Raw genomic sequence first — 20,669 nt, forward strand, 5'->3', positions numbered from 1 at the left:
GCTGCATTGCAACAAGTGCCAGGAGTCCAACCTGAATGGCTGCAAAGGTTACAGAGACAGCCTGCATGAGAACAATGCTTAGAGGTAGGTCCTTCTTCCATAATGTCAAATAGACGCAAGGTTACTAACTAATGTTATCACACGGAATGCGGAAGAGAACACCTTGAGCGACTGTCTAGACAATTGAAACAGGCGAAAGGTTGCCGGAAAAAGGAAGCAAGCCGCTGGTAATATGTTCAAAATCTCGGATTCGAAAACCACTGTGAAGTCGAAGCCTATTCTATAGCAGCGCCTGCACCGAAATCTCGATTAACCCCACCAAATAAGAATTTCGATCACAAGGCATGGCCCGTTCCGTTCCTGGTGAGAGTTCTAGCTGGAATCTTGAAAGCTGGCTGTTTCGTATTCGTTGTGAGATGCCTGGTGACCCCTAATAATGTCTATAGGGAACGAATGGGTCAAGTCATGGAGAGCATCACGCGCATTGAACTGAGCAAATCTATATAGAATCTTACCACTCTAGTCGAACAGATGTTCGGCTGTTCCGCAAACTTTAGGTCCCATCGCCCTCCTATCCCTGAGTAGGGGGCCGAACAAAGAGCAGGCCCACCAAGCACAACACGAACGACCCTGCCAAACCATAATACGGCAGCCCCAGCGCCGTGCCTCCTAGTTTCATTCCAGTCTCAAACAACCACGCGAATGCGGGCCCAGCATACAGCGACCCAGTCGTCTGAAGTATACCGATGGCCGTATTCAATTTAGCCGTGTCTTGCGGTGCCACGTAGCTAGTTGCTAGCGAGCGGCACAGCGGGGCCAGACCGGACCCGAGGCTGTGAATCGCTAGCCCAGCAATTACCACCTCTATCTGTGACGCCGCCATGCAGAATGCTCCGACGGCGGCGATAGCGACAGATGCACGGGCGAGTGTCAAGTCCTTGACCGGTGAGGGCTGGTACCGCAAGAGGATTTTGGAGAGAAGAGGAAGGGTAACGAGTAGGACTACCATGTGGATGACTCCGCGGAGGGTCAAAAAATACCCCGTTTTGGCGAGAGGCCAGTCAAAACGCTTGCTGATGTATTGTGCCAAAAACTGGGATGTACCGAGGACCTCCGGGGCGACTGTGAGAAAGGTGGCCAGGACGATAACCAGAGAAGAAGACTTCAGCGATGCGGTGGAGGAGCCGAGTCGAAGGAGGAGAGAAAGGTGTGATCGGAAGTCACGAGGCTCCTCGTCCGACTCTTGCTCGGAGTTCGAGTCATGTTTTGATGGTGAAAATGTCTCGGGCACGAAGAAGAGCGGGATTAAAGCAACTAGGCTGACGATGAAGGCGATGAAGGCTGAAATCCAAGGTGAAAATGCTTCCATGAAGATGGAGGAAAAGGCTGGTCCAACAGAGGCACCGACTAGATTGGCGAATGCCATGAGGAAGAATGTGGATGCTCTTTTCTATATGTTAGATTTCACATGATTCATCGTAATGGGTGACTGTGAGAGCATACCGGTCTGATTGAGCTACCAAATCCGATGCAATCGAGTATAGATTCGCGAGGAGCACAGTGTTTCCACCCCCGACGACAGCAAACAATGGACCAGCCAGGATGAACTCGACTCGGATGACCCTGGGCATGCCGATTACAGCTAATTCCCAGGCCAAGGATAGTAAGGTCCCAGCCATTGATAGAATAATAATGGGTTTCCGACCGACCCTGTTGATGATCTCAATTTCGATTCCTCGTCATTTTGAGGGTAACTCAAAGATCGCCTCACCTATCAGCCAAAATTCCAAATGGAAAGGCCACGACAAGTCCTAGAGGAGCCATTCAACACCGGACATCTTGAAGCAAAGATCAACAACCACCCATCTAGTACGTACCAACCACGGCCTCTACAAGAGGGAGGCAACCATTAAGGTAAGCCAATCTGGACTGGATCTTTTCAGACTTGCAAAGCTCTTCACTCGGGGCACCTTGTCGAATATATCGGCTGCAAAGGTTGTCTTCGATGAGTCGCGTTAGGGGTACATTGAGACAAGCCCCCGCGGCGGACAGACAGAAGACAACAGCAGACAACCAGTAGATTGAAAGCCACCCCGTGGCTTTCTGCTGTCTACCAAGTAGTGGAGTGGTCTCTTCAAACATTGCTACTAGGTGGGTAGTCGTAGTAGAGAATGACAAGAGATGAGAGAGGGGAAATGTCGGCGAGTCGTGCTAATTCAAAGTGCGCTACCCCCAGGTAGCCAACATTTTACGGCAACCCTGATTGGAAATCCATCGTGTATCCGGTATTGATAAGTTCAAGTCCAGTCCCTATCTAGGATTTATAATTTATGTATAAATCCCGGTAAAGTATCTCGTTAATCAGAATAGAGCTTTTGCGCAAATAGTATGTTCGTTCGAGAGAGAGTGGCCGACCGTTGAATATGGCAATGCTCTCGTATCCTATGAAGTAAATCCAGATAGTGTCGCAAAGCCAGTTAAGGTAAGTCCCATGCATTCCTTGATAGTGCATCAGCAGGACTTTAGATTTCCAGTGTTGTGTTGGCTTGTCAAGTTCGATAGTCTGGTGGGTCGGTCTTCTCTTCGGCTTTGCTGCATCAATATATCCACGCCCGGTGATGTCAAGGTGAAGTCAGGGGATTTTCAACTATAATAAATCCCATCACTATCTTGCAGAGACGTAGAACGCTGGTCGCTGGTCGTCGACTCCATCCTGTCGCAGGTCCGAGCATCAACCGGTCGTGGCTATCTCGAGCGATTCAATACCTGGCACGAAATGCCATCATACCTGTCCATTAGTGCTTACTCGGTGCGACAGGGGTGACTTCTTGATTGCCTAAGCGACGACATCAACTGGTTTGTGGTCATAACAAAGGACGGAGTTGGTTATGTCAATTTGATATCAGGGTGGCTCGGGGATATATACCAAGACGGATCACGGGACTCGATCGCTTTGATGAACTTCTTCTGGGAATAATTATAGACAATGTTAACTAGACTCAATCTGCATCCGGTGGAGCAACCGCAACTCATTCTCCCCTCTCTCACCAATGAGATCTAGTCCATGATGCGAATTAGACTTGATCGTTGAACCAGAAACAAGAAGAACGATTGATCTACAGTGCTCCGTGCACCTTTAGGAAGAGAGCCTTCCATTAATTAGGTTTGAGTCTTCCTCTCATGCGCCCCCCCTTCATCCTCTAGGTTATTCCTTATATTATGGATACGCCCTCTTCAATCTGCTTTCGCATGTCTTTTTTCCTCTTTCCTTTCTTTTATTCCCCTGTCATTTTTGGCCCCTTGACTGACCCCTGTGGAAGCCCACCGCTCTTCGACCAGCCACTTCTACTCCGTCTCCGCTACGGACATCCCCGGAAACTTCCCCCACACAGATCGGCTGTCTTGAACGGAACTCGATGATCTGAGATCGGATTAAATACCATTGGCCTTGTCTTATCCCCACACTCTCGTACGCTCAGGATCGAGGCTTTCGCCCCCTCCCCGACCGGACCGTCTCCCAGCCACCGACCGCAGCCGTGCAGTGGCCGCTTAGTCGTCAGTCGTCGAATGCGGAAGTGTCTCTCCCTGCCTCTCTCATTGGCACGCACCCGAGCGAGGTGCAGCTCATCTCGTGTGACAGAAGTCTGCTTGGAATACGTCGATTTCACTTAAATTCGATTAACAATTCGTCATTTGACCGGTCCTATTGCGTGTCGGCGGCGTCGCTAGTTCCCTGGAAGGCTGGTCATATTTCCAATCCGTCCCCGACCACCCAGATCGGCGCTTTGGATCATAGTTTGAATCCTAGCTGGCCCTTAACCCTGGGCTGAGGGTGAATACCATCCCCCGTAGTTAATTCGAGTGCGACTATTTCCAACTACCTATCGACTTACCTCCGACAAGCGCCGGGGATTCGGCCATACCCTGCGACTGTGCCTTCCTGTCTGATAGGGTTTACAACCTGTTCACGCGCTTGCCAATTTCTCTCATCTTGAATCACCTTCCTGGCCAATATTGACCCGTCTGTGTGACTTCACAACACTTGACACGACCTTTGCACATTCTAGAATCGCAGGCAATGCGGTATCCGCTCGTCGTTTTGGTGGAAGCCGCGAGCAGCGCGTCTCCGAACTATAAAAGCATAAAGCGGTCGGTCGCTTTTTGATTATCGATTATTTCTTTGGCCGTCACCACAACTTGACTCCCAGAGTACACCACTCGACAGGGGGACCACAAAAAGAATAATCACCAAATAACCGACATTCACGGTGCTACAATACTGTAGCAAAAAGCTATCCGGGGAAGGCCCGGGAAAGGCGCTCTCATCTGTGGTTCGCCGTACAGTCTAAAAACCGCTAAACAGATGCGATAAGCCTATCGGAAAATGCATCCGAAGTCATCTCGTCATGGAGGAGTGGGGGCACACAATGCAGCGATGCAGGTCATTGTCTTGGTAAGTTTGTGGTCGTGTTCTATCATATACCTGCATGTCTCATTCTTTCTATGGCATTGTTCTTGGCGCCACTTTGGGTGTCACGCATCCGCTCTGAATGACGTCGAATGCTCATCCATTTTTAAAGCTTGGTGAATTCTGGATTTGCCAAGGCGATGGCTGACCTGATTGAACCAAGGGCCCAACTGGAGGTCCCCGTGAGGATAGGATCACCTCGTTGCTCGTCCGATCCACATCCACCGATTGGTCGTCCGGCTCGGTGATCTCCGTCGATGCAGGTACCCTCCTTTGTGGAATCATCCACGCGTTGGAGTTGAAAGATAAGGGGCCGTTTGCGGAACTTTCCTTGCCGAATAAATCTGCCCGGGCCAACGCCGTCCACATCGTCCGAGAGATTATCGGCGCGGTCCTCATCACCCACCCTCACCTCGATCATCTGTCGGGGTTCTTCGTTAGCACGCCGGCTCTCGAAGCAGGAAGCGAACCAAAGCCATTGGCGGGACTCCCCTCGGTGATTGCCGCCATCAAAACCCATCTTTTCAATGATGTTATTTGGCCCAACCTCTCCGATGAAGATGGAGGAGCCGGGCTCGTCACCTATCAGCGACTGATTGAAGGTGGCAATCCCCGCATGGGTCGTGGGCATGAGTTGGGCTACTATCGGGCCTGCAATGGGTTGCTCGTAAAATGTCTCGGCATTAGCCATGGGAAGTGTATGAAGCGGCACCCGCCGGAATCCACAAATCCTAGCCAGTCTAATTGTGTGAATTATTCGCCTGTTCCCGGTGAGATGGGAGACGCAGGGTGAGTGACATTCCACCGTCAACATTTCCACGGGAATTCAAGTGCTAACACCTCGAAATTAGGACGTTGTCTGGGATGTCCCCATCATTCAGCACGGAAACCCACACGACGATCGACAGCTCCGCATTCTTCATCCGCGACCATGCCACAGGCCGGGAGATTCTGATCTTTGGTGACGTCGAGCCTGATTCACTATCGCTCAACCCGCGCAACAAGCATGTGTGGTACACGGCCGCGCCCAAAATTGTGAACTCTGATTTACGCGCAATCTTCATCGAGTGTTCCTACAACGATGGCACGGAGGACTGCGTGCTGTACGGGCACCTCTGTCCACGGCACTTGATCAAGGAACTGCTAGTGTTAGCGCACCGGGTCTTCGCACTCCGGAATCCAGAACAGATCCCCGGAGACAAACGTAAACGACCAAGCACGCCCGACGTGGCGGGATCTCAGGCGGTTGGCAAGCGAGCGAAGAGTGACGCACAGTATAGTCTGCAAGGTCATTCGGCAAACCCAGTAACTCGCACAAGAAGTTCAAGCAGACGTCCGTCGAGTGGGATGGGTCTGGACAGCCTCGAAATCAGCAGCAATGATCCATCGACGGACAACTTGACAGATGTTCCCTGGCAGTCAGAAGACCCACCCCTCTCTGGTTTGCACGTATGGATCATGCACATCAAAGATGATATGACGGATGGACCGCCCCCGGGAGACCGAATCTTGCGAGAGCTCCGCGAACAGGCGAACCAGGTCAGCCTGGGATGCAGTTTTCGAATCCCTGACCGTGGAGAAAATATTTGGATATAGGTGGCCCGTGTGCGCTGCCTCTACGGACATGACATGCCTTACATACTTAACGCATGATTTGATGGCTGATCCGGGCCCGATTTTGTTACCGACAAAACTCAATAGCCCTTCTCCTCTTACACACCACATCATTCCAAGATTCCCTAACGACACTCCCACTCTTACCGCATTGCATACGTGTATCACCACAGAGGGAGAGGGAGATTTCACTCAACTATACATAACACACATACATAGTCATTGATAGCAAGGGTTGTACACAGCTATTGTTCTTACATTTCTCTGGTTGACTGCTGCAGGGCAGCCAGCTGTATTGATAGACTTGACATGACAAGACAAGGCTTATGAATCACGTTCTGCATGTGTTTAATCCACTGAATATGAATATCGGGAAGAATGAATGCTGCTTTACTATTGTAATGATCGAAGTGAGCGAACCAATGAGGAAGAGGTGGAGAAAGCAGTAACTCAAAACATAAACAAAGGATCAAGTCATTTCTTTACAAGACTATACTAAATTGACATTAGGCTCCCATTCCCCTTGGGAAAGTATATACTTAACTCAGCTCCAGCAAGTTAGTACCTACTCGGTAGTCTTCTCGGCCGCCTTGCCGATGACATCCTCCCACAAGGAGTTATCACCGCTGGGAATCTGCAAGCCGGAAGTAGAGGCATCAGCCGCGGAGGGGCGGTTCTCAGGGAGGTCCAGGATGGGCAGGCCGTCACGGGCGAAAGCGAGGAGGTCCTCCTCGGTACCCCACTCGCCCATAGCCATGAGGCCGACAGGGACGCGCGCGCCACTGTCAGCATGGCGGACGTAGCCGGCGGGGCAGTTGATAGCGGGGCAGCCGGTGAAGTTGGCGAGCCAGACGTACTCCATGTTGCGGACGGAGGACTTGCCGTCTGAGAGGCCGCGGGAGAGGTCCGCGGGGCTGCCGATCTTCCAGCCCGGGATGGGGGTGCTGGGGGTGAGGATGAGGAGGCCGGGGTGGGTGCGGAAGAGGTGGGCGAGGTGGGCCATGAGGAGGCTGCGGAGGCGCTGGGAGGCGTTGAAGTCTTGGCCGGTGATTTGCCACATGCCCATGGAGACGAGGACCTTGTTGGGAGCTGTGATTTGGCTGATTTGAGAGGGGGAGAGTCCTGAGGCGATCTCTGTCATGATGGTTAGGACGTGGGCGCGTTGGCCTTCGGGGAGGTAGGGGATGCTGATGTCGATGACTGTGTAGCCTTGTTTGCGGTAGGAGTCGAGGGCTCGGTCGAAGATGGCTCGGACGGGGGGCTCGGCGCGGTCGATCCAGTCTTTGACGATGCCGATGGTTTTGTTGTTGGGGCGGGGGGAGGGGGACGAGAGCGTGCTGAGGGGGTGCGGGAAGGCCGCGGAGGCGGGGTCTTCGGCTTCGGGGGCGGGCGCGGCCATGATGCGGTAGGCTAGGGCGAGGTCGTCGATGCTTGCTGCCATGGGGCCGAGAACGCCGACGGTCGGCGCGAGGGACTGCGAGGGTGAGCCGCTGACGCGGCTGTGGGACGGCTTGAGACCCCAGATGCCGCAGAAGGAGGAGGGGATGCGAATCGAGCCGCCGCCGTCGGCGCCCAGCGCGATGGGCACCAGACCGGCACCCACGGCGTACCCGGATCCACCGGAGGAGCCACCGCAGTAGTAGTCGGTGTTGTTGGGGTTTCTGGGCGTGCCGTAGTTGGGGTTGTTGTTGTTGGTGTCTGTGGGAGGTAGGTACCAGTCAGCTAGTTATCCAAATGATCATGTTCCGCACCGGATGTGCGGCAAGAGTAATTTGCTTACCCAGTCCAAGCTCGTGCATGGTTGTCTTGCCAATAACAATCGCACCGGCCTCTTCCCATTTCTTTACGCACCAGGACGTGCCATCGAAGCCGCCCTTGAAGTCCAGCTTGCTTCCGAGGGTCCGTCTGTACCCCTCGATGTGCACTTCATCCTTGATCGCAACAGGGATTCCGTCCAGCGGTCCTAACGGCTTTCCGTCCTTGTACCGCTTTCCCGACGCCTCCGCGGCCGCTCGAATCCTCTCCGCTTGCGACTCGAGAAAGGCGACCGAGTGTTTCCCGGGAGGTTTCGCATCGCGACGGACCAGAGGCAGAAGTGTCTCGACGACTGCAAGTGGGGTCAGTTTGCCGGACTGGTAGAGCGCGTGGTAGTCGGCGGAGGTGTAGTAGTTCGCATCGGTCTTCCTTCTCTCGGTTGGGGCCGGCAGAGCTGCGAGGGATGTGCTGTTGGCATCCGGAACTGGCACGACGGTCGGGTCGTACCGGGGAGTATACTGCCGCAGATGAGGAATGTTGTGGATGATGTCAAAACCCGCATTGCGCCAGAAGTAGCTCTGCACGAAATTCAGATTGTGGATTCTAGAGTGCGCAGAAACAATCTGATTAGACTCCGTGATTAAACGCGACTTCGAGACTATCTAATTTTCCTACTCGAACTGCTTGCACATTGACTTACAGAGTCGCCCCGATAGCCAAAGGTGTGCCGCGAAACACAGGCAGGTCCTGGTCCTCGTTCTTGTAAGGAACGGAGGGACCCTCACGGACCTCTGGGTAGCCAAAAAACTCAGACATGGTATGTGGCCTATGTAGATCAGACTCGATGATGAGAGATGAGGAGGAGAAGGAGGAAGATGGATGATGGATGATCTGATGCCTCCGCGTTGATCGTCATCCATGTGCTGCACGTGACTTTAACCTCGGCCGATTCATCTCCACAATATCCGGTTTCTGTTTGACATCTGCTCATAGTCTCATCATACACTGACCAACTCGTGAAATACATTCCTCACTAGGACATATCACTCTCTATCCAACCTTGTGGATGATAGTATATGAATTCCAGCATTGACATGTGTTCATACACCCGTGAGCTGCGAAATGACTTGATGCAGTCAATCGGTCTACTGCTCACGGCACCACCGTGCAGCTGTATCGTACTCAAGCGCCAAGATGTCAAGCCGAGTCCGGCGATATCAGAGCTGTAGATACTTTGATACTATCCGGAGACAGCTCAAACCTATCAACACCTACACAAACAGATGGAAAAGCCGCTCTAGACGCGAAATGCGGTCCTATGTTTCGTCAAAGTACAGCATACCCTGTTCCTAAACCTAGCCTTACTACAGCGGGCTTTCTTCTATCTCCGTGGGCGTACAGTTCATAGAATGTGCGACATATACTTATACTCTTGGAAAACTGGTATCAAGGGCGGATGGCATTGGAAAAACTCAGGCCCTGGACTCACGGTAAGTCTTTGGTATATATTTGTATAGTAGTCTGTTCAACGAAGATACTTATATCAGACCCAGGGGTCACTGCAACATTGACTTTGATCTTTTGATTCATGCACGTGTGTTGAGATCTCTCAGAGGGAAGGTTGGAATAAAGACGATTACTAATAATACAGGCATATGCAGGCGCTTTACTGGGTCAGGCAGTAGTCGCCAGATTGGGACATTTTGGGTCCATCGGAATCAGATCTGCTCTGTCTCCACTTTCTCTCCTCATCCAGTATCCATACTCGGTCTCTTCCTCTCCTCCAAATCAATCTAAGTTGACTACGTCCACGGTTTCAGCACCTCCTTGCTTGGTTAATTCTGCTAGCTCATTGGGTGAGCTAGCAAATGTTGATTTGTTATCGTGCTGAACTACGGCTTACCATGCTCCTTTTCAGGCAAAAAGCAGGGAAATACGGGTCTTTCCAAGCCACTAAAATCAAAGCCAGTCAATCTTTCAAATACCGATCCAACGATCGGAGGCTAGTCCTTCCTAATGAATCACAATCCTATATTAACTTAGATTGGTCTCCCCTCAGAGAGTCCTCATCCGCCGGCACCATTGGATCATCCTTCGCTACTTGCTTCTACCCTTAGAAAAACCTCCGTGTTGAGGTCGAGAGTTGGACTTCTAAGTCTCGGGCACCATGTCTGAATCCAGGTTGGTTGGTAACCAGCCGTGGTGTTGCAACCCCAATTTGGTTGCATCAGGAGGATTTCCCTTGAATAACTAGTCAGTGGATCTGCGATGATGGTTGTATGATCCTGTTGCCGTCTTGGGGATACTGATTTCAAACGACAGTAGAACCGACCCTGTTGCGATCAGTCCAAGGAAGAATTTAAGAATACTTTTTCCGCCACGACCGTTCCTCCGTGGATGTTGTGTAGCTCAGGGCTCCACCATCAAGCCCTAGCCCAACTCAATATCGTATAGGAAAGGAGAACAGCAAGCTACTACAGTGTGTGGCCGTGTTCTCCTTAGGGCTCCTTCGAGCGAATACTGCACGTTCTTGTGGGGTACTCTAGCCCGGTGGAGCGATGGTTTTGGAGACTACAGAGGAAAGTGAAACACAATGCTTTTGCTTCCTCATTACCCAAAACTTTGACAGCGGAAACTTCACCCATAAGCTGAGCACACGAACTGGTAGGCTGTGAGCTGATCTCCACTCCAGCGGTTCGGTGCCTTATTCGGCACTTGAATTTACGGGGCTCCATCCATACAGACAAGAAAAGGGAAAGCGGAATGGCTTCGTGTCTCCGTCTTGAACCATTCCTGGAACCAATGCTCACTCAATCGTTGAAAGGTGTACGTCATGCATCGGCTAACTGTCCGTTGTTTACATACGCCCAAACCCCTTCCTCTTCTTTTCTTTGACGCCTCGGTTTCGTTTTGTATTCGTTCCTACCTTTTTGTCTCTATTCCCCTTCTAGTCATTTCTTCCGGCTCAGTCCACCAGTCATAATTTGACTTTCACAGGGGTTCGATACAGAGATAATCAAGGAAAGTAGAAAAAGAAAAGGAAAGGGGAAAGATTAAGAAAAAAAAAATAAAAGAAAAGAAAACAGGGTGGTATAGATCACTGGGTCAACCAAAAATCTATGACCAAAAGAGCCAACTGGATCGGGACAAGCACCTTTGGACCCACTGGCCTCTCCCGCTTACTGTGGTTTGGTCGATAACCGAAGAGGCTTTCCATAGTGAGTGGAGTCGATCTACCATCCTCCTCCCCTCGTGGCGATTACCGGATACCACCCATGGTTTCCATGTGTTGACGACTTACCTCCTTCCAGACTGGAACGCAAATAGTTTTCACAACTTATTGCGCTGGACTTTTCTCGGACCACGGTCGGATATTGCCAGCTCCCCCTAGTAAAAGATCTCCATGTGCTTAACTCATAGAGGTCAAGAGCTTGGAACTGTATGATTTGCTCAGTCCTCAAAACTGGAGAGGCACTTGCCCAAGGTCCCTCTAGCGGCCGCCAAGAGCGGTCGATCTCTGGATCACTGATTCCAAATCAGACCCTGGATCGATCGCTAAGGAGAGGCAAGAAGCCTCGTGGCAGGCTTATGGACGAGATCCCACTCCCACTCCGTTCACACTAGTGCGACGCACTCGAGGCATGCTAGAACTCGTATCCTTAGCCTCCTTTCGGCTGACCCGTGTTTTCGATTAGGTCTTGATTCCACCCGCTGCGCTTCTACTTCCTTTTTTTGGTCAAAGGAGAGAGGAAGGACAGGACAGGAAAGAAAAAGTAAACAAGCTTCGGACAATTCGCATCAGATCCAATATCTCTCAACACGGCGACTGACTCCACGGACCTTATTTGCAGATATTAAAACTAGAATGTTTACATGCCTATAACAACAACAACCAACAAAACTGATCAATTTACTCAACCCATTCTGTTCGAACTTACTTTCAGGGGATCCGAACTGACACTCATGTGGCCTGGAGTTAGGATGGATCCACCGGATGGCTTCCTTTTTTTATATCCCTCAACAGAAGCTTGCCGGGTCCTACCTGGTCGTACCCTGGTCCGTGGGAACCGGACGACGAGGCGCCCCCCACAAAAATAGAAAAAAAGAAAAGACGAGGAACGATGAGTGACAGGCCGACCAGGCTCCACGATAGTGCATCTACTCTGCCGCAGTGCCCACATGATCGAGTTTCCATACCCCGGCACTGCCGCCATAGGATATTGGTTTGTTCCATTCACCCTCCCCCACTCCGTCGCGAATTGCCGCGCATCTGTAGGCTGGGAGGATGGAACGATGTGCATGGCGTAGAGAGACCCATATTAATGGAGCCTTGGGGAAAAGGCGCTACGCCCGAAAGTGACCATAAGCCCATCAATTTACGTGCCCACTACCCCCTTCCAAAAGGGTCTCTCTTGCCTGCCGGCTGTGCCCATTGGCGTTTCGGTTTAACCTTGAAAAGCCATCGTTATCTACAAGGGTATGGTGACAGCTGGTGGTTACTCCGCCCGGGACTCGACGCTGTAACTCGGTACCGATCTGGAGACCGAGTGATTTTTTGAGCTTTGCAAGTCTACTCCGTAATCCCGACCAAAGCTGAGCTCTGCTGTGGTACCTTTCTCTCTTCCCACCCCCCCTCTCCCCTCCCTGGCGGAGTCTAGCAAAAAATTGGCGTTTCTTGAGCTCGCTTGGACGCTAATTCTCCGCTGGGCCTCGTCACTCCACATCCATCGCTTCACTAGGGGGGGCTTTGCTCAAACCGTTCGTTCATGTTCAGGGCAAGAAGTTCTGCCTTAGTGCGACCCACGCACATGGAACGCCCGTAGTCACATATTGAAAAGCAACTCACTCGCGACACACTTTGGGATGCATCGCATTTTACCCATGTCGATGCTTGTCACCTCCTTAAGGCCACTCTTTTGCCCACAAATTTCATCCTGCGGCTTCTTTCCCTCTGAGGCCACGATGAGTCCCAGATCAGACACCACGCCGCCCAAAAAAAGGGAGTCCCGCGCAGGGACCCGCAAAGTGACATCGTTGTCGGCCGAGCAATTGGAACGAAAGCGAGCCAACGACCGGGAGGCTCAGAGAACCATTCGCCAGCGGACCAAAGAGCATATCGAGGACTTGGAGCACCAGGTGAGGGAGCTCCGGATCAAGGGGGAGCAATTTGACGACATGGTACGAAGGAATGCTCTGCTGGAGACGGAAAATCGAACCTTACGACACCAACTGGCGATGACGAACAGCGGACCAGGCTATCAAAACATGGGTGAGTCCGCTGACGCGGTTTTGGGGCACTGCCTTGTTGCACACAAGGCTGTCCTGCCACACCAGTGAAAATTGACAAATGACTAACTTTTTGTTCCATGGAGTAGCCGAAGGGTCGTACGCTGGTCCTTCTGGATCGATGATCCCGTCATCCCAATTCCCCGAGGCTCTCGGGGTGAACCCCGTCTCCAGAGCACCGTCAGTTCTCTCCACCCCTGGCCGGGTCTCAACCGCTCCTGACTGGCAGTGCTGTAGTTCGACACGGTCTCCATCCGCCTGCGGATCCTCAGAGCCGGACTACTCGCATCGCGTTGAGCCATATGCCTTCGAGGGTGCGTTGCAGCCGCCGAGTGCCATGTCCGTCGCAGCACCGCCGCACGTCGGGTTCAACGTGTCCGGCAGCAGTCAGCCCCCGGCCCCTGCGTTCCAGGGTTATCCTCCGATCTATCAACCAGGCAGCGCGAGCCACGGCCACAGCGAGGATCCGTCGATGTCTTATATGCACGCCCAGCAGCCGATACCAGTCCAGTCTGCCCCCCCGGACCGGGATGGCGGAGGCTACCCTGTTCTGCCGACAGCGCAGCCCTACCAGCACCCCCTGCAACCACACCAACATCATCCTCACCATAATCTTCACCAACACCCACATCATCATCATCATAATCATCATCCCCCGAGATCCGACTACAGCTACGACTGGACACATCACCCCTGACACTCGTATGGGGTGGGTCGAGGCGGTCGGTTGACGCCCGGCCACACAGCAACTAGTAGACTGAACAAGCCTCCGAAGGTGCTTCCGAACCGGTCTAACCACGCGACCGGGCGATCGACGCAGTTAGTATGCCTTTTCCGAACCTTCCACAAAAATAACCCCTAACTGTTCCCCTGCTACACTTAGGATCGAAAGGAGAAAACCAAGCCAAAACGGCAATGGACCGATCGATCTGAGCTGCCTCTCAAACGCAGCTCAATCTGCCGTCTTTGAAAAAGACACCGAGTCTGACGAGTCGAGCGGATTGCATATATAACACCTAGAGGACCAGCATTACGACTATTACTATATTACTACTAATTAATTGGCATATCTATTATGTTGTGTACGCTTAACATTTGCATGGATGGGTCTTGTTTATGTACCCCCCTACCGAGGCATGAGCGGTGCAGAGCGAAGAGACAAAGAGAAAGATATTATTACCTACCTACTATACTGGTATCGACTACTTGATAATGATAATTTTAATAAAAGGGTTGTGAGAGGACTTGCTGCTGTGTGTGTAATGTGTGGTATTACACTGGATGTTGTACACGCATGCATTGTGAGGGATTACATTTATAGACTTTTTGCGATTTAGCATAGGAGTATGGTTTTCATAGAGTATTTGATTGATTGATTGAAGATAGTATCTACGATGGGTGGATAATAAGTAGCAAATTTTGACTCGAGTTCTGGAATCTAATATCGTTAATCTAGTTATTTGGGGGTTCAATATGACTTCTACCATACACTGCGTGATACTTCATTAAAAAAACCTCATATAAAATTGAATATCCGATTCGATCATTCCAACTCTATAGACTAAAACGCTCGGCTATCATACACACATGAACACAAAAGAAAAGGAAAACAGAAAAGAAAAGGAAAGAGCTCTTAAATCATGAAAGAAAACCCCAGCCCGTGGTTCCCCGCACATATTACATATCGCATATAGTAACTAGTTCATGACATTGAAGGTCAAAGCGTGGATCCACAAACAAACAACTGTGACTGAACTTCCATATGTAGGGTTATGTAACGGTGCGATGGCAGCTGGGGAATCACAATGAGATGGATTCATATGATTTATCCATCATTCAATGGGATGCTCAGGTATGTTATTTTCTTTGAATTTTTTTTCTTTTTTTCTTGATTATTTATTTCAGTTTGGTTTATTTTCCTTTTACTGAGTGTACTGCTTCTGAAGAAGCTTGGCAATGGTCTGCAGCTGGATGTTGCTGGTACCCTCGTAGATGGCGCCGATCTTGCTGTCACGGAACATCTTCTCGGCGATGCCCTCGCGGACGAAGCCCATGCCGCCCATCCACTCAACGGCGGAGCCGGCGACACGGCCGGCAACCTGGGAGGCGTAGAGCTTGGCCATGGCGGCGTCGGCGACGAAGTCCTGGCCGGCCTCCTTCTTGCGGGCGGCGTTGTAGACGAGGGCGCGGGCGGCGGCGATCTCGGTGTAGCCCTGGGCGATCTGGTGCTGCATGCCCTGGAACTCACCGACGAGGGTGCCGAACTGGCGGCGGTCGTTCCAGACGTAGCGGGCGGCGTTCTCCCAGGCGCCCAGCGCCAGACCGGTCATCTGGGCGGCGATACCGATGCGGCCCTCGTTCAGGATGCTGATGGCGTACTTGTAGCCCTGGCCCTCCTGGCCGAGCAGGTTGCTCTTGGGGATGACGACGTCGTCGAAGTTGAGCACGCAGGTGCTGCTAGCGCGGATACCCAGCTTCTTCTCCTTCTTGGCGATGGAGAAGCCCGGGGTGTCCTTCTCGACGATGAAGGCCGAGATGCCCTTGTAGCCCTTGCTGGGGTCGAGGTTGGCGAAGACGATGAAGAAGCCGGCCTCCATGGAGTTGGTGATCCACATCTTGGATCCGTTCAGCTTGTAGCCGTCGGCGGTCTTCTCGGCCTTGGTCTGCAGCGCGAAGGCGTCGGTGCCGGACGCGGGCTCCGACAGGCAGAAGGAGCCGACGGTGCCCGTCGCCAGCTTGGGCAGCCACGTGCGGTGCGCCTGCGCGTCGCCGTACTTCATGATGGACGTGTTGACCAGCGTGTTGTGCACGTCGACCATCACGCTGACGCTGGGATCGACCCGCGCCAGCTCCTCGATCGCCACGATCGCCGAGGTGAAGTTCATGCCGGCACCGCCGAACTCCTCGGGGATCTCGATACTCATCAGGCCCTGCTCGAAGAGCTGCTCGACGATGGCGGGGTCCATGGCCTCGGCTTCATCCATATCCCGGACCTTGGGGCCGATCTGCTCGGACGCGAACTTGGACACGGAGTCGGACATGAGGGACTCGGTCTCGGAGAGCAGAGTGATCGGAGTCGGCGTCAGGTGGGACAGGTCAACCTCCCGCCGGCGGGAAGTGGTCGAGAAGGCATGGGTGCTGTTCCGGTCAAGACTATTAGCCAACGACCCCCGAAAGTAACAAAAAACCGTAAAGGTCGATCCGGCAGACATCGGAATGCCGAACCATCAACTCCGATCACCGAATCTTACATACCTCTGGGCAAGTCGGTAGGGCATCGGCTGTCTCGCAGCCGAGCGGAGAGAGGTCGAGGTCGCAGTGCGGGACAAAGGCCGCAGGGCACGGGTAATGGAGGCCATGGCGATGAAGAGGAGTGGTGTAGTAAAACCTGACTGGTCGAAGCGGAATAAGGAGGGAGAAAATCACTGATCCTGGGGAAAAGAGGGGGAGGGAAAGAGGAGAAAAAGAGGAGAGGGAGAGGACAGAAGGAGGAGATTCGGAGCTGACAATCACAAGGGTGGCAAGCCAAAGGAACCTCGGCGTCGGTTGAACGCGGATATGTATGTCCCCGACTCCCGCCCGTCCCCTCCGCCGTTTTCCTTCCACTCTTCCACTACCCGACTCAAAACAATAACATTGCGAGAGGTTGATTCTATTCGTCTGCATATCTTAACACTCATGGGTTCATCACGGAAGGAACATGTTAAAAATAAAATGAACAAAAAGCTCTACACCGAAAACGCCCCGTTTCCTTTTCGCCCTTAAACTCGAATCGCCCTTTTCAGATCAAACCCTGCAGATTGCGCAAAATAATACCCTCGTTGATTCGTGACCACCCGTTTCCCCGTCCGACTCTCAGTAAAATCACAGTTGAAGTGGGTGTGCCCAAATGCCCACAGTCGCACTTGAGGTTTCTCCCAACACGGTTCTCCCCGGAGGTCGGTCGCAAACGCAGATGTGATGGGGCTGTTGGCGTGTTGCGGGTCGATAGCTTTCGCGGCGATCGTCGGACTCTGATGGGTGAAGACCACGATCTTGCGGTGAGGGTCTTCCTGCGCGATGCGGGAGACCTGGTCGTTGAGCCAGGCGCGATCGACCTCGTGGGCCGCGCAGTGGTCGTCGACCGTCCAGTCCTGGATATCGTAGAAATCATTCAGTCTGAAACTGACCTGCTCCTCCTGGGTGGGACAGATGCGCGAGAACAGCGTGCAGCCGAGGACGGTGAGCTCCTGGGAAACATCATAACGGGTGCGGTCGAGGAAGACGAACTGGCCGAGTTTAGACGATTCGGAGGAGGCCTGCGCGCGGCGATGGTGAACGGAATCCGAGAACCTCTGTAGCTTCTCCCGGACCGCCGGCCAGCTGGAGTAGTAGGGCTCGTGGTTCCCGAGAAGCAAGAAGACGATCTGGAATTTGGGCAGCTGGGCCTCTAGGAAGGCGAAAAAGCCATCGTCCCGGATGTTGCCAATGTCCCCCAGTAGTGCCAGGTAGGGCGCCTGCGCCACCACGTCAAAGAGGTTGTACCCCGTGGGGTTCTCCAGGTGCAAATCCGAGAGGATCTGGAAGGATGCCATCGGCCACGAGGGGAGAGGGGCCTTCTCTAACTGCGACTGCTTATTGATTGGTTGAATTGTGGGCGCAAATCAGTTATCGACCCAGCGAACTAAAGTAGAACGAAAAAAAAAAAAAAAACACCCTGGGCATCAGTTTAGGGATCTAGTTGAAGATGATAGCTCAGACACGGTGAGGGCGAATGAAACGCAGAGGGAATAAGCCACCAGATTGGATCCCTCCGCAAAGTCCACTCTCGGACCTGCCTAGAAGGGTCTGGAAATATGCCGAAATCCGTCGTTCTATTCAACAGAGACCCAATATTTCTATCTTGGGGAGGAAACCACCCCAATGGATCTCAAACGCGTGGAACTGTTGGGACTGCGTATGTATGGGTCCCTGAAAATCATTCGGTGACAAGGCAACTAAGGCAATTAAGGCAGATTCAGGCGGATTCAGGCGCCGATCTCCGGATCTCCGGGTTGCTGCCTGGGTGCCTTGGACCCTGGCTATGACGAGGATGACTCAGCTTTCATAAAACAAACAATGGACAAACGCTCCGAATCCGAATCTGGGATACCCCGAACTTGCGTGAGCCCCGAACTGGCAGTTCTCTAATTCGGCTAGACAAGGACTAAGATCTAGTAAAGACAACCTTCCGAGCCAACCAGCAACTGATGGTCACTCCGACTACGGTTCCCTGTGCCCCGCGCTGGAACGCCAGGGTCCAGTTACCCGGGGCGGGGGCATCTAAACCCCGCGGATAGGCGAGAAGCCACAGGTCCTCTCCCAGATACCGCATGGGGTAGGCCGGTCCTTGTCCTAAAAACCCATCGAACGAGCCATAGAGCATGCCACCTGTTCCAGTGCAATGGAAGGTGGAATCGATTTCGCCACATGAATAGCGGCCGGTGTATTCCTCTCCCTTGGGTGGCTCCGGGGGTGCAGCAACACGTCTTAGGGGGATCACCCGATTGTCGTTGATACGGCGAAGCTCGATCGAGTTATCGCTGAGGGTTGCACGCAGCGTCTCGGATCGAGCGGTCTGGGTATCGACCAGAGCGAGCGTCTCGGGAGAAATTGCGTAGGAGATGGTGATCCGGTTCTGCCCGCCCTGGGTCAACTCGAGTGCCATCTGAGCATCGGGGTCGAAAAACGTCCCAGCTAAGCTTGGAGGGAAATTGATCGGGGGGGTAGCCGGATTGAGCGTCTTCGGAAGATGGAGCACTTCCTTGACAACGTATGTTGCCACCTCCTTGGCATCCACTTCACTGTTGAGCATAACCACAACAGACAGACGCTCGGATGGCACATGAAGTCGATGGAGGCGGTACCCGCGGAGAGCGCCACCGTGTCCGATGGTTTTGAAGCCTCCAATACTCCCATGTCCAAGCCCGTAGCCGTAACTTGCTGGATTCCCATCCGCAAAACACGGTGGCTTGGCGATTTCCCGGTATATGCTCTGGGGATCCGTCCAGCTCTGGTCCAGATGACGCTCATACTCGACCATATCCGTGAGAGTGGCCACCACCCCGGCGTCCCCAGACCATTGCATGCGATTAATCGCGCGGACGAACCCCAAAGACTCGGAACCTTCATATCCCTCACAAGGAGGGGGAAGCCTCGACGTGTCCGCACCTAGACGTGCGGTCGTCATCTGGGCCGGCGTGAACAGCCGTTCGCGGAGTAGCTCGCCTAGCGGTTTCCCCGAGACATCCTCCAGAACCCGCGCCAGCACATGAAAGTTCAGGTTCGAGTACGAGTATTGCGACCCCGGCGGGAAATGTAGCGATGTCGTCCTCGCGATCACCTGGTCCGTGTGTTCGGGGATAGTGAATTCACCTTCCGGAGTGGTGCCCCAGAACATAGTCATTGCCCAGTAGTCGCGGATGCCGGACTGCATGTGACACAGATGCTCGAGGCGGAGGCCGGTGCTTTCGGTGATTTCAGTGCGTAGAATTCGTCGGAAACTGGCCGAGAGTTGCGCGTGTGTAGGACCCCGGGCGGCCATCTCGGGCGTCGGGTTGCGCTCGAGGTCTTTCAGCACCATGCAGACCATCTGCTTGGTGATGGAGCAGATGGGCATCAGTGTTGAAGACGTCATGGGGATGCACTCCTCCAGATTGGCGTAACCCCAGGCATGCTGCGCGCTTAGTTCCCCGTCTTTCAAGACGGCGATCGATCCGCCGGGGCCTCGATAGATGGACGGTGCAAATTCGAGAATGCGTTGAACTGATTTTCTATCCACTGGTATTATTAGCCACTTTTTTTTTTTTTTTTTTTCTTTGGTGGAATTAAGCAACTCACTGGTTACTTGTGATAGATCAGGTGGGTCTTTTTGTGACGTTGTTTATTTATTCTATGATGATATACGTTTTCCTGTGAACCCAGTAAATAACGATAGACAGATAGGTGTGATTCTCCAGATCACCTGTTAGAAGAGAGCAACGAAAAGACCGACCTACCGGGTTGACTGTTCTCTCCTTTGGTAATTACCTCTTAACGAGGCCTTGGAGGCTCATATATCCCTATCGCTCCTACTCCGCCCGACAGCTTTTGTCCCCGCACTAGAGTTACATTGGAGGGGAGACTAATCTAGTCGACAGATGATCTGCTTATCGGATGCTGCTAAAATGCTAGTCATGAGTCGTGCCATGTTAGGGTAATTTAGCACTGACGATCATGCGGTATGGCGTTTAGAAACTGATATACACTGATAACTGGACCACTTTGAATATGGCTCCACCGTTCGACTCAAGTCCCTAAGGTACTCCGGAGTATACCCAGTACTTCGTACTATGAGCATGAACTGGGCAGTCTACCTAGTACCTAGCTACAGTGGTGCAGTGGTAATGTCTATTGGTAGTATGTAAGCGACTATTAACAAGCCATTTACTCGTATCTGCGACTATGTCTATAAGAGGCTTTTCTAACCGTGTACATATCATGGGAAGTATTGCGGTCATTTATAGAACGGTAGCCTGAGGTATAGATA

General features: G+C 52.5%; 7 protein-coding genes across 7 annotated transcripts; 3 read left to right on the forward strand and 4 right to left on the reverse strand.

The window, feature by feature from the left end:
* Nucleotides 1-539: 539 nt before the first annotated feature.
* Nucleotides 540-2,228, reverse strand: BDW47DRAFT_38219 (MFS general substrate transporter). Its single transcript, XM_024818869.1, has 4 exons — nt 1,878-2,228; nt 1,772-1,811; nt 1,504-1,710; nt 540-1,445 (listed from the first exon to the last, which is right to left on the reverse strand). The coding sequence occupies exons 1-4, from the start codon at nt 2,140-2,142 to the stop codon at nt 572-574; spliced, it is 1,386 nt and encodes a 461-aa protein (XP_024671460.1). The 5' UTR covers nt 2,143-2,228; the 3' UTR covers nt 540-571.
* A 2,748-nt stretch (nt 2,229-4,976) lies between these two features.
* Nucleotides 4,977-6,284, forward strand: pdeA (3',5'-cyclic-nucleotide phosphodiesterase PDE1). The gene is made up of 2 exons (XM_024818870.1): nt 4,977-5,257; nt 5,320-6,284. The coding sequence occupies exons 1-2, from the start codon at nt 5,085-5,087 to the stop codon at nt 6,062-6,064; spliced, it is 918 nt and encodes a 305-aa protein (XP_024671461.1). The 5' UTR covers nt 4,977-5,084; the 3' UTR covers nt 6,065-6,284.
* A 173-nt stretch (nt 6,285-6,457) lies between these two features.
* BDW47DRAFT_132073 (amidase) lies at nt 6,458-8,694 on the reverse strand. Its single transcript, XM_024817472.1, has 3 exons — nt 8,538-8,694; nt 7,863-8,440; nt 6,458-7,780 (listed from the first exon to the last, which is right to left on the reverse strand). The coding sequence occupies exons 1-3, from the start codon at nt 8,651-8,653 to the stop codon at nt 6,648-6,650; spliced, it is 1,827 nt and encodes a 608-aa protein (XP_024671462.1). The 5' UTR covers nt 8,654-8,694; the 3' UTR covers nt 6,458-6,647.
* Nucleotides 8,695-8,869: 175 nt separating this feature from the next.
* BDW47DRAFT_38271 (uncharacterized protein) lies at nt 8,870-10,087 on the forward strand. The gene is made up of 5 exons (XM_024818871.1): nt 8,870-9,168; nt 9,289-9,327; nt 9,391-9,431; nt 9,499-9,693; nt 9,756-10,087. Exons 1-5 carry the CDS (start codon nt 9,032-9,034, stop codon nt 9,842-9,844), a joined length of 501 nt encoding a protein of 166 aa, XP_024671463.1. The 5' UTR covers nt 8,870-9,031; the 3' UTR covers nt 9,845-10,087.
* A 2,461-nt stretch (nt 10,088-12,548) lies between these two features.
* BDW47DRAFT_38289 (bZIP transcription factor) lies at nt 12,549-14,028 on the forward strand. Its single transcript, XM_024818872.1, has 3 exons — nt 12,549-13,106; nt 13,213-13,946; nt 14,007-14,028. Exons 1-2 carry the CDS (start codon nt 12,701-12,703, stop codon nt 13,818-13,820), a joined length of 1,014 nt encoding a protein of 337 aa, XP_024671464.1. The 5' UTR covers nt 12,549-12,700; the 3' UTR covers nt 13,821-13,946; nt 14,007-14,028.
* A 1,017-nt stretch (nt 14,029-15,045) lies between these two features.
* Nucleotides 15,046-17,697, reverse strand: BDW47DRAFT_118066 (acyl-CoA dehydrogenase/oxidase; the record flags this gene model as incomplete). The annotated part of the gene is made up of 4 exons (XM_024815161.1): nt 15,046-16,276; nt 16,379-16,511; nt 16,550-16,554; nt 16,916-17,697. The coding sequence occupies 4 exons, from the start codon at nt 17,695-17,697 to the stop codon at nt 15,046-15,048; spliced, it is 2,151 nt and encodes a 716-aa protein (XP_024671465.1).
* A 611-nt stretch (nt 17,698-18,308) lies between these two features.
* On the reverse strand, nt 18,309-20,330 carry BDW47DRAFT_132075 (beta-lactamase/transpeptidase-like protein; the record flags this gene model as incomplete). The annotated part of the gene is made up of 2 exons (XM_024817473.1): nt 18,309-19,921; nt 20,279-20,330. 2 exons carry the CDS (start codon nt 20,328-20,330, stop codon nt 18,309-18,311), a joined length of 1,665 nt encoding a protein of 554 aa, XP_024671466.1.
* Between the last annotated feature and the right edge of the window lie 339 nt (nt 20,331-20,669).

This window comes from Aspergillus candidus (assembly GCF_002847045.1).
Source record: "Aspergillus candidus strain CBS 102.13 unplaced genomic scaffold BDW47scaffold_27, whole genome shotgun sequence".
Taxonomy (NCBI): domain Eukaryota; kingdom Fungi; phylum Ascomycota; class Eurotiomycetes; order Eurotiales; family Aspergillaceae; genus Aspergillus; species Aspergillus candidus.

Excerpts from the sequence above, each read along its gene's own strand:
- pdeA (XM_024818870.1), top strand. The coding sequence starts at position 5,085 with ATGGGTCGTGGGCATGAGTTGGGCTACTATCGGGCCTGCAATGGGTTG. Across the intron at positions 5,258-5,319 it reads GGTGAGATGGGAGACGCAGG|GACGTTGTCTGGGATGTCCC; the intron begins GTGAGTGACATT and ends CCTCGAAATTAG.
- BDW47DRAFT_38289 (XM_024818872.1), top strand. The coding sequence starts at position 12,701 with ATGCATCGCATTTTACCCATGTCGATGCTTGTCACCTCCTTAAGGCCA. Across the intron at positions 13,107-13,212 it reads ACCAGGCTATCAAAACATGG|CCGAAGGGTCGTACGCTGGT; the intron begins GTGAGTCCGCTG and ends TCCATGGAGTAG.
- BDW47DRAFT_38271 (XM_024818871.1), top strand. The coding sequence starts at position 9,032 with ATGTCAAGCCGAGTCCGGCGATATCAGAGCTGTAGATACTTTGATACT. Across the intron at positions 9,169-9,288 it reads CGGTCCTATGTTTCGTCAAA|GGCGGATGGCATTGGAAAAA; the intron begins GTACAGCATACC and ends ACTGGTATCAAG. Across the intron at positions 9,432-9,498 it reads TGATCTTTTGATTCATGCAC|GCGCTTTACTGGGTCAGGCA; the intron begins GTGTGTTGAGAT and ends AGGCATATGCAG.
- BDW47DRAFT_132073 (XM_024817472.1), bottom strand. The coding sequence starts at position 8,653 with ATGTCTGAGTTTTTTGGCTACCCAGAGGTCCGTGAGGGTCCCTCCGTT. Across the intron at positions 8,441-8,537 it reads TTGGCTATCGGGGCGACTCT|AATCCACAATCTGAATTTCG; the intron begins GTAAGTCAATGT and ends TGCGCACTCTAG. Across the intron at positions 7,781-7,862 it reads CATGCACGAGCTTGGACTGG|ACACCAACAACAACAACCCC; the intron begins GTAAGCAAATTA and ends TACCTCCCACAG.
- BDW47DRAFT_38219 (XM_024818869.1), bottom strand. The coding sequence starts at position 2,142 with ATGTTTGAAGAGACCACTCCACTACTTGGTAGACAGCAGAAAGCCACG. Across the intron at positions 1,812-1,877 it reads TCTTGTAGAGGCCGTGGTTG|GACTTGTCGTGGCCTTTCCA; the intron begins GTACGTACTAGA and ends TGGCTCCTCTAG. Across the intron at positions 1,446-1,503 it reads TTGGTAGCTCAATCAGACCG|AGCATCCACATTCTTCCTCA; the intron begins GTATGCTCTCAC and ends CATATAGAAAAG.